The sequence below is a fragment of the Petaurus breviceps genome, unplaced genomic scaffold (genome assembly GCF_028583685.1).
Source record: "Petaurus breviceps papuanus isolate PSGF00001 unplaced genomic scaffold, PetGlider_PUasm1.0 89693, whole genome shotgun sequence".
In the NCBI taxonomy this organism is placed as follows: domain Eukaryota; kingdom Metazoa; phylum Chordata; class Mammalia; order Diprotodontia; family Petauridae; genus Petaurus; species Petaurus breviceps.
This window is the reverse complement of record NW_027187101.1, coordinates 144,123-154,879: the sequence shown is the minus strand read 5'-3', so window position 1 is coordinate 154,879 and position 10,757 is coordinate 144,123. Positions and strand designations below refer to the sequence as shown.

At 54.6% G+C, this 10,757-nt stretch overlaps 1 protein-coding gene across 1 annotated transcript in view; it reads right to left on the bottom strand.

Moving 5' to 3' along the window:
• Positions 1-10,757, bottom strand: part of MUC2 (mucin 2, oligomeric mucus/gel-forming) — a 55,353-nt gene that overhangs the window by 37,648 nt on the left and 6,948 nt on the right. Inside the window, exons 6-19 of the mRNA XM_069107269.1 lie at positions 10,312-10,525; positions 8,980-9,105; positions 8,454-8,571; positions 8,194-8,332; positions 6,399-6,509; positions 5,742-5,811; positions 5,261-5,398; positions 4,990-5,154; positions 3,994-4,088; positions 2,901-3,027; positions 1,932-2,187; positions 1,406-1,458; positions 1,127-1,227; positions 423-574 (exon numbers count right to left, since the gene is read on the bottom strand). Coding sequence (XP_068963370.1) covers positions 423-574; positions 1,127-1,227; positions 1,406-1,458; positions 1,932-2,187; positions 2,901-3,027; positions 3,994-4,088; positions 4,990-5,154; positions 5,261-5,398; positions 5,742-5,811; positions 6,399-6,509; positions 8,194-8,332; positions 8,454-8,571; positions 8,980-9,105; positions 10,312-10,525 — 1,865 coding nt within the window. The remainder of the gene's footprint in view (positions 1-422; positions 575-1,126; positions 1,228-1,405; positions 1,459-1,931; positions 2,188-2,900; positions 3,028-3,993; positions 4,089-4,989; positions 5,155-5,260; positions 5,399-5,741; positions 5,812-6,398; positions 6,510-8,193; positions 8,333-8,453; positions 8,572-8,979; positions 9,106-10,311; positions 10,526-10,757) is intronic.

Genomic DNA, 10,757 nt, shown 5'->3' with positions numbered 1-10,757 from the left:
GCGAAAGCACCGACCCATCCCCAGGCTGCCCAGGCGCTCCCCACCAGCGGCCAGCCTGTGTGTGCGGGCAGGCCAGGCGCGAAAGCACCGACCCACCCGCAGGCTGCCCAGGTGCTCCCCACCAGCGGCTAGCCTGTGTGTGCGGGCAGGCCAGGCGCGAAAGCACCGACCCACCCCCAGGCTGCCCAGGCTCTCCCCACCAGCGGCCAGCAGGGCTCCCGGTCGGGGGAGCCGCTTCTAGGACCCTGCCTTGTCCACAGGCTTGGCTAATACCGGTCAGCTGAGCTCACTGGGGAAAGGCAGTGAGGAGATGAGGCTGGAGGGGGAGGCAGAGCGAGCAGAGGCCGGGGCTGGGAGGGCCCAGACTCAGGCCCGCTCCCACAGTGAACAGGGCTTTGAGGTCTGGAGGGAGGCATGCTCACCATGTGTTGCAGTCCACAGAGATCTTCTGTCCAGGTAAGTAGAGCTCTTTGTTGTGAACACAGGGGCACTCTTCCTCCATGACACAGCCACCCCGACCATCATCAATCAGCCCAGGAGGGCACATGCAGCCACTGACACATTCGGTTTGGTACTAGGGGATAGGCAAAGGGAGCCTGAATTACAGCCCCTTCAGGGAGGCCACCATGCTGAGCCCAGGCCTTTGACCCCAGGAGAGGGAAGCTCCTACAGAAGCACCCCCACAAAACACCAAGCTTCTGGGCAGAGCATCACTATAGACCTTGTCCTTGCCGGGCCCCAGCTCCCTCCTGCCCTCAGGCCCACAGGCTGCCCCAGCTGTATAGAACCAAGGGACCTCTCAGGAGACTTGGTCCATGAGAACTGGTTCTACAGGAAGTTAAGTGGGCCTAGATTAAGGATATCTCCACCATGGGGTGGGGAGGCATGTGGGGCACCCTGGATAACCCTCCTGGGGAAGGTAGAGATCTTCATCAGCCCCATGTCCCAGATGTCAAAACTGAGGCTAGTGGGATCCCGGGACTGCTGGCAGGAGTTCTGCCCTCCCCCCAACCCCCAGGCTAGACCTTAGGCCTCCACCAAGACCAGCCTAGAACTAGACTCAAGGGTGAGGAACCCAGCTCTGGCCTGCTGAGGAGGCCCAGAAAAGTGCTCCCTCCTGACTCACATAGCCACTCTCCAGGTTCTGGCAGCTGATGGGATGAGCCATCTGGGTGGTCAAGGCTGTGAGATTGTCACAGTCCACATGGATCTTGGGGGAAGCACAGCCTGTCACGGGGAGAAGACTTATCAGATGGAGCCTTGGGAATGAATGGACACAGAGAGGAGAGGGGATGTGAACATGTTGGCCTGAGGGAGGACAGCCCCAGGGGCTCTAGAAAAGGGAAAGCATGAGCAGCCAGGGGAGCCCCATCAATAACTTCCCCAAGTTGAGGACACTACTTACTCTGACCAATAAGTTTCACTTGAATGCAATGCAGCCTCCCATTGCGACAGACACTGGGAAGGAAAGGGGCCCATGAGTGGAGCTGATAAGAGGAGCAGTGCCTCATTCTGCACCCACAGCCCAGGGCAGAGAGGAGGCAGCCAATGGCTCAGCTTCTTCCAAACTGGGGCCAGAAGCAGCCCCAGCAGTGGCCCCTGGGTCCAACCCTGCCTCCACCTGGGTAGCCACAGGCAATTGCAGAAAGAAAACCACTGGGCCAGGCTTGAGTTCCACTCCTACACTCACTAGCTACAAGCCTATGCCACAGCGGGCCTCAGCTCTATCCCAAGCTATGCTGGGACAAAGTAGAAGCAATGGAAAGGGTCTGAGTTCTCCCCCCAAATAGTCAAAGCTCTGTCCAAATATCTGGCCCAAGGAAACCTCTCTAATCCCTTTCTCTCTTGTTTTCCCTCCAAACAGAGCCTCCTCCGACCCCCCTCCCACCCCAGGTGAAGGATGGCTGGTCAGAGCCCAGAAGGGCACCCACCAGCGCTCATCCTGCTTCAGGACCACTTCTCCTGCTTCCAGGTACAAGCCTTTGTGGTAGCAGGAACATTTAGAGAGGGACACACAACGCCCTTTCTCATCCATGTAGGTGCTGTCAGGACAGCCACAGCCATCCACAGGGGCAAAGCCCTTGAGACAATGCTTGTCCACCTCTGAGAGTGAGCGGCAGGTCTGCTGGCATGTGGTCAGGTTGTACAGGAAGACTTGAGAGTTGGGGCAAGATGTGACATCCCTGTCTAGGTGAGAAGATTTGAAAAACAGTGAGTAATCCAGAAAGCAGTTGATGCCAGGCTCCAGTCCCCTACATCTCTCTGATCTTTGAATCTAGCAGAAACACCACCTGCCAAAGAAACCGGTCAGGCTAGGATACTCCCAGACTCCTCTGCGTCTCATCCCCAGAGGCTAGAATAGGAGAGCTGTCAGTCCCTCCCTGCTTGCACCAGGGGCCACATGCCCTGATCCCTGCACCACAAGTTTCACTGTCAGAGAGCACCATGCTGGAGATGGGTGCACACGTGGCCAAGGTCGCAGGGTCCAGGGGCCAACACTCAGGTCCCTGCTGAGGACAGAAGCTTCACTCTCACTGCATCCACCTCAGCTTGACTGCCTCTCTGTTTTTCCCACAGTGGTGCTGAGACAATGTGTGGGCTGGCACTTTGGGTATTATATTTGCAAAGTTTCCTTCACTCTGCTTGAGTGGATTTGCTTTCTAGAGCATCTTTAGAAGTCCCTGCAGGCTCCAGCAAGGCAACATAAAGGTTTGCATATAAGTAAATGGCACTGAGCTTCCTGGGGAGCTCTCAGGTGCATCGCTCCTCTCCCCCACCCCACACCCAGGACCTCAGGCCAATGGCTGTGGCCAGGATGGAGCCTCAGATGTCAGCGTGTCCTCTCCCCTCTCCCCTTCCCCATCCCATTCAGCCAATGGCGGATGGCTCTGAGCACTTACTACAGACTTGCTCCCGCCAGCCCCACAGCATGACTCCTTTGGTAGAGCAGGCTCTGGCATAGGAGGAAAGAGCAGCACACATGCAGTCTTCATTGTTCTGACAGTTGCAGGTGTCATATTTGCACCTCTAGGGTCACAAGAAGAGGAAGCGTTATGGATCCCCTGGGAGATGGCCAGGGAAGAGCTCTCTCTTCTTTTCCCTCCCCACCAGGCTTGGAGTCCTGAGGCTACTGAGATCCCTAAGGTCAAGACCCCCTGGAGAGAATGGGCAGACCCTGCCACAAGTAGCTCTTCTTCCCTGCCTCTCTGAGACTGCCTACCCTGGCTAGCACCTTGGACAGAGCACCACACGCCAGTTCAGGCAGCAACCTCAGCCTTCCTCCAGAAAGAGGCAATCTCCAGGGAGCTCCCAAAATCGAACCGTTCCATCCCTCCCTTGAACAGAGGGGATCCCTCACACCTCTCCTGTTGCTCTGCTCCTCATACGGGTGCCAGTGCCCATTGCGGGGGCAGGCCAGAGCCTGTTAACCTTTTACAGCCCTAGTTTCTGCACCTGTGACTTCTTGAACCCAAAGCCAGGGAAACCTGAGTTCCAATTTGGCCTCAGACTCTTACTAGCTGTGTGACCCTGGACAAGTCACTTTACCTCTACCTGCCTCAGTTTCCTCAGCTGCAAAATTGGGTTAATAACAGCACCTATTTCCCAAGATCTTTGTGAAGATCAAACCAGATAATATTTGGTGCCACTAAGCAGAGTCTAGCACATAGTAGGTGCTTAATAAAGGCCTGTTCCCTCCCTTGCTTCCAGCTCCTATGATCTCCAATGATCCCCTTGTGCTACTGGTGAAACTGTGGAGGATGGAGAAAGGATAGGGTCCAGGGCCATGTTTGCTCATGTCTCTCAGGATAGCAGGGCCCACCTTGTGGTACTAAGTCCTATAGCATGTCCTTCCCCACCCCCAACTGCAGCCCCACTCTGCGAGACCTGCCTTCCACCTGATGAGTGTCAGTCAATGTTTTTGGTACCAGATTAGGTCAGACCAGCCTGACCCAGCCTGAAGTGAAGTGACGTGCATTAAATCCCAGCTCATACCTTGTAATAGTCCACAGGATCCACAACTGAGTGGCACCTGGCAAAGGGAGCTTCTGTCTGCTTCAGCAGCGAGCACCAATGCTCTGCATAGTTGGCTGGGGAGAAAGGAGGAGTGGAGGGAAGGGCTGGTTATGCTTCTCAGCTTCACAGAGAGACCTCCCTGTTCTCATGGTGACCTAGGAGCTCCGTGGCCGGGTCAGCGTGGCTGCTCAAAGACTGGCCCACAAGGAGAGAGAAAAGCTAGAACATAGCAAGTGAAGGGACCATCCCACCCTGAGATCATCATTCTCTCTTTTTTTTTTTTTTCTTTTCTGAAAGGGCTTTTGGGTTTAAGTGACTTGCCCAAGGTCACATGGCTAGATTTTTGTGTTACGTTTCTGAGGCTGTATTTGAACTCAGGTCCTCCTGACTCCAGGGCCAGTGGTCTATTCACTGCACTACCTAGCCACCCCAGGGATCATCATTCTCAAACTGGCGCAGAGCTCCCTAGCAGCTTAATTCTGCTGTCACTGAACACTCATCATCTTTGGAGATGGGGAGAGAGGGAGAGAGTACACGTGAAAGGGAATGTAAGTGTGAAAGTGTGTGTGTGTGTGTGTGTGTGTGTAAGAATGGGAGTGTATACTGGGGGTGGGGCAGAGAACAGGGAAGACGTTTCAGGTGGGGCCTGGAGCAGCCTGAGCTCACCCTCATCCTGTGTCTGTGACCCAGAAAGTTCTCTGCATCGTGGCTGGCCTGGGCCCTACTCACTCACTTTGTGGCCCTCAGTAGAGTGTCCTCTGGGCTCTTTTCTACCCACATGTGCCAAAGGAGGCCATTAGGATAGGAAGTGTGGGCAGACAGACCTACAGAGCTTAATTCTGAGAGAAAAACTTGGCCACCACCTGTCTCTCCTGGAGAAATGGCCCTCGCCTAGAGCCCTTGTTGCATCCATATGCTTGGCAGCTTGTTGGAGATAAAGGGCCCGGCTGTGAAGAGGGGCAGAGCCAACCTCACCATTTTCGATGCTGAGAGAGCAAGGATCATCCAGCCAGTCTAGTTTGTCATGGCAGTTGGACTGGGCCTTCCAAGTGTTAGCAAAGCCAGAGCCAGTGGCCTCAATGAGGCCTCCAGCCGTTTTGAAGTCATCACTTTCTAGACCGTTAAAATTCCCACAAAGACCTGTAACAGAAAGAAAAGAAAGCAAGTGGGCAGTGGGCAATCCAGGAGAGAAGACCCCAGACCCAGGTCTGCGGCAGACTACAGAAAGAGCCCCTGAGAGCCCCACCTTGAACTTTGCCCTGGAAAGCCTGGTCCATGGTCATAAACAGCTGCATGACCGGCACCAACTGGATCTGCAGTTTGAGGCCATAGGCTGTGTGCACGATGAGGTGGTAGGAGGAAGGCTGGAAGATGGAGAAGCTCGCTGCAAGTCAGAGCGACAGGGGGAGATGGTAATCACTGTTCAAGAAGTGGTGAGCCAGGGGCAGGAAGGAGGCACCACCCCCAACTGGAGGCCTCGGCCTCAGCTTCCCTGCTTGAAACTGGGGGTGACTTGCCCTCCCCGACAGCCCAGCAGCTGTCGTTGCCCCTTCCTCCCCAAGCTCCAGCTGAGAATGCCTACTTCAGCAGGTGTCGACAGATTCCCCAAAGTAATGCCCTCCCTCACCAGGATGGGGTTCCCCTGCCCTGTCTGCCTGCCTTGCTTCCAGACTCTGTTTGGCAGGAGGAAGATGGACTCTCCCCCTGCCTTTGGTAGCCATGCTCACCAGTGATGTGTGGTAGGTGGACTTCTAACTCATTCAGGAGCACACTGCCGTCAGACTTGAATGCCACAATCTGCAAGGAAAGTAGAGGAGGCAGGAAAGTCCTAAGGTGGCCAGCATCCCCATTGCCATCCACAGCCCCAGGGGAAGGCAGTCCCAGGCCTTCTTCAGGCCCATCTATGCCAGGGCTTTGGAGTAGGGAAGGTGCTTAAGGAGGGGAGTGGTGGAACAGGAGATTGCATTGGAGAAGCTTCACTGAGTTGAGCTCTGTGACTCTGAGGCTTTCAGAGAGCTTCATAGACATGGCTCACCAGCAGACAGTGCCTGCAGGCAGCCGAACAGATGGGTATCTTGGATACTGAGTTCAGGTGAGATCTTATCATGTAGTCCCAGCATAGACCCTTGGCACACCCATCGCATAAGATCTTAACATATGTTAGATTACACAGTCCTCTGGTGGCCATGCCTCCTCCAGAGGCTTTATAGACCACACAGCATCTGATAAGAGCCTGCTGCATTAAAGCATGAGGAGGTACCTGCCCTGGATGTCCTGGGGCCCCACAAAGCTCCTTTACTGGTCACTGAATGGCTGAGCTAATGCTAGAGAAGTCAACTAGGTGAACAAGCTGTGGCCACCCATGAGCAGAGAGGGAAACTCACATTCTTCTTGTTGTCAGTCAGCAACACAACTGTCTTCAAGCAGGTCTGCTTGTCTGTAGAACCACAAGGCGCTAGCTCTCCCAGGAGGGCATAGGAGTCATTGCTGTCCCCCTACAGCAGAGGAAAGTGGAGGATGCTGCTAAAGCTGGACCCCACAAGAACCCCTGTATGGACCCAACATGTGTCCTCTGGCCCCCACGGTGCCCCAAGAGGCACTGGTTCTGACCCACCAAGAGATCCAAGACTGGGACCCTGCCCTAGTTGAGCTGCTGGTCATAAGACACAAACACAAGGACCCACGATCCCAGCCACCAAGAGGGGTGAGCACAGTCCTCTGTGCAGGTCCAAGGACATAATCCTTAGAGGGGGGTAAGAATTCACCAAGTGAAGAAAGGAGAGGCAGGACATTCCAGGTAGGGGGAGTGACTGAAACAAAGGTATAGAGGTGGGGCAATGCAAGGCATCTTTGGGAGGCAAATGGTCCTTCTGTTCAGCTGGAATCTGGCATATGTGGAGAGGAGCTTTATAAAGAAGGCTGGTGCCAAGCTATGGTGGGAAAGAGATGCCAAGCAGAAATCTCAGAATGTAACTTGAGAACAATTGGGAGCTGCTAGAGGCTTCTGACCTCTAGAAAGTCCTTCCAGTCAAAAGAGCATCTGACTCAAAGGGGAAATTTCATATTCCTGCCAAAGAAGTATTATTCTCACTGAGACTTTCAGTCACCAAAACTTTCTGAGACATCAGACCAGAAGGATCAGTCTTGACTATCATCATAGGAGTTCCCAGAGGCCATTGAAACAGGTGAAGTGTCCACAATATGGAAGATGAGGGATGATGGGAAAGGGAACCTCCCACCACAAGCCGCAGCCTCCCAGCTTGCTGGCTTCCCAACAGTTCTTGTGGGGAAGGGAAGGGGAGAGGGAATGGGTTTTTATGCAGCACCTATTATGTTCCAGGCACTGTGCTAAGTACTTTTTATAAATATTATCTCATTTAGTCTTTGCAACAGCCTTGGGAGGTAGATGCTATAATTGTCCCCATTTTTCAGTTGAAGGAACTGAGGCAGACAGAAAATAAACGACTTGCCCAAGATCATACAACTAGTAAGTGTCTGGGGCTGGATTTGAACTCAGGTCTTCCTAACTCCAGCACTCCAGGCCCAGTGCCCTGTGCACTGTGGCACTCCCAGCTGCCCCCTTTTGTACATAAGTAGAAGAGCCAACAAGGTGAGCACAGCAGTCTCCTCTAAACTCTGTGATCTTTCAATGCCTAATAAGGTTTTGGACCCAGTGGTCCAAAAGTGAAGGACCAGTGGATCCTTCATCAATGTTTGGATGGATGGATGGATGGAAGGATGGATGGATGGATGGATGGATGGATGGATGGATGGATGGATGGATGGATGGATGGATGGATGGACAGGTAGGCTTTGTGTATCACTGTATGGTTTGTAAAATGCTTTACATATGTTCTTTCATTTGACCTAGGTCACATTGTTAGATTGAATATATGTGGCCCAAACTCTTGCCCACAGACTTTGAGAAAGGAAAATGCTATCTATTACCCCAGAGCCCAAAGTCTCAGGACACCCATGACTCACTCTGAAGGTGGCTCTGGGGTGGCCCAAACCTTGTCAGCTCTCAGTATTTCCAGGATGAGTACCCAAGGGTCTGTGCAACTGAAAGATGGCAGCCACATGCTAAAGGATCTCTGGAGCCCCAGAGCAAGAATGGAGTGCTCCTTCAAACTGTCATTTGCTGCAAGACCAGCCAGGTCCATAGGTCCCCCTCAGTACCTTGGCCAGGATATAGTAGCAATCTCCATGAAAGGTGTATTTCTTTCCATCAAAAGTGGTGATGTGGGCTCCACCTTCCAAGGCGCATGTACCAGGGCAGGACAGATCCTCGCACACCCAGCGGCCAGCATTGCAGACACTGCACAGACAGGCAGCAGAAGGGAGAGCCCATTGGCCCCGCACCGCTGGGTCCCCTCTGCCTCCTGGCCCTCCCCTCTGAGGCCAGGGAACAAGGGAAGAGGAGCCCACGTCGTACTCACCACTCCTCACAGTTGCTGCTGATTTGCTTCCCAGGGGCATAGAGGTGCCCGTGTAGTTTGCAGCTGCACTCATTCACCTGGATACAGCCTTTGCCCGTGATGTCATCATAGACAGTGCCTGGGCAAGGAGGAAGAGGGGTGAGCTGAGAGCCTTCTGCTGGAGGCTCTGCCCCTGGGGGCTTCGGGCTGCCGAGAGAGAGCCAGCCCCTCCTACACTGCTCCTCCCCCAACAGCACTTGGGGTGCCGCAGGCTCTCTGATGTTCCCTGGCTGGAATGCCGAAGGAGCAGCTCTCCTTCTGACTGTCCAGGATTGGGAAAGTCAAGCACCCAGAGTTAAGGACTTGCTGCTTACAGCTCCCGGATGGAGGGAGGGGGATGCTTCAGGTCCCTCCCCCTGGTTCTCTGTGGATAGTCCTGAAAGGGACACTCCCAGCGAACATGGGCCATGCCCTCGATGGCAGCCTCCTTCGGGCAGAAGAGACTGGGGCTGAGCACTGGGAGCTCCACCGTCAGGGAGCTGCTCACCTTCCGGGCAGAAGCAGCCATCCACATAGTGCTCCTCACACAGGCTGCTGACCTCCAAGTGGGAGCAGGTGTCCATGCAGGGGGAGCCGCTCTCCAGGTAGACCATGTTATCAGGGCAGGTCTTGGCTGGAATGCACAAAGACTAGGCCTGATGAGTTTGGGAAACTCGAATGACACATTCTAGGGGACGATCCCTCTATGAAGGGCTCCTGAGGCTGTCCATGCAAGCACAAGAGGCAGGCCAAAGGAAGAAGCCGTGGTGTATGGCTCTCCATAATTGGATCACAAGCCTCAAGCAGGACTTGGGGCCTGGGAAATCAGTGTCTCCCCTGAGGCTCCAGGTTGGTCTGAGATGGCCAGCTTAGCCAGCTGGGGCAATGCTGATGAGGACAAGTTACGGGCATCATCCTCACACAAGCCTCTTAGCTCCCAGACTTGGAAAAATGCTCTCAGGTCACAGGTCACACCTCTTCCCCAGAAACCTTCTCTGCTGGTCCTCCAAGACTTTCGGCAAATCCCCCTGCAGCCCTGGAGACTCACCCCAAGGCTGGCCCACTGAAAGGCTTCCCACAGGGGTCTTGGTATAAAGACCATGGACAGCACTAAGTCTCTGCCCCTTCCCCTCCCTGCCGCCCTGGGAATTCACCAAAAATGCCCCCATGGATTACTCACTTCAGGCCCTCCCCAGGAAACCTGACTGGTTAAGGAAATGGCCCTGCAGATTTACCCAGCCACAAACAAAGGGAGGCCAAGGAATGTTCCCTCTAAAGAGGCCAAAGTAAGGGATTCAGTTCCCATTTGCCCATTCTGGTCCTTCTACCCAGAGGTATCAGCTTCCCCACTCCAGGCCCAGCTCAATGCTCTAAGCTGCCCTCCAGAGACAAAGGATAGAGGAGAGAGCAGAATGGCCCAGCATTCTTCCCTCTGGGAAGGAGGGAAATTGATATTTAGGGAGCGGTAGCAGTGATCAAGGAGTGCTCCTGGGAGCAGTGGGTACAGGGCTCAGCCTCAACCCTCTGCAAAGCATCTTGTCACAAGCACGCTTCTGTGCCCTGCCTTGGGGGCAGGGATCTGGTCCTTGGTCAGGCAGGTCTGGAGGAGAGCAAAGGGAGCAAAGCCCCCATGGAGCAGAAATGAAGGGAGAGCGGAAAGAGTGGCCCCTGAGCTGGGGAGACCCCAGAGGCAGCCCTGGGACAGCTGCCACACGTGGCCTCTCACGCCCACACCTTTACTGCCGGTGAGTGCTATCTGCCTGGTGCAGGACCCAAAGGGGACTTATAGGCCAGGAAGAGTGGCCAGCTGCCCCAGCCCTGGGCCTCTGTGGACACTTACGGCAGAATGTGTCTGTCCTCCAGGTGTGGGGACGGCCTCCAGCATGTGAGCACTGGCGGGAAAACTCTGAGACAGTGCTGCACAGGCAGAAGGAGGTGTTCTGCTCACACTGACACAGGTCTTGCATGCAGGCCTGGATGTACATCTCCACAGGCACAACAGCCTGGCAGTCCTCAAAGGCTGCTGCCATCAGGAGATCCTCACACTGGGCACGCTGGTAGGAAAAGGCAAAGGACCATACCCGTAAGTCCACTCTGTCCTCGGGCTGCCCCAGCATCTTTGTGGTTCCTGCCTCTGCAGAACTTTCAGCAGACCTAGACCCACATCAGGGGGTGAACTCTCAGCTATTCCTCCTTGGGCATTTTGGAGAGGACAGAGGCAGGAAGGCATGAAGGGAGGGAGGAAGGAAGGAAGGAAGGAAGGAAGGAAGGAAGGAAGGAAGGAAG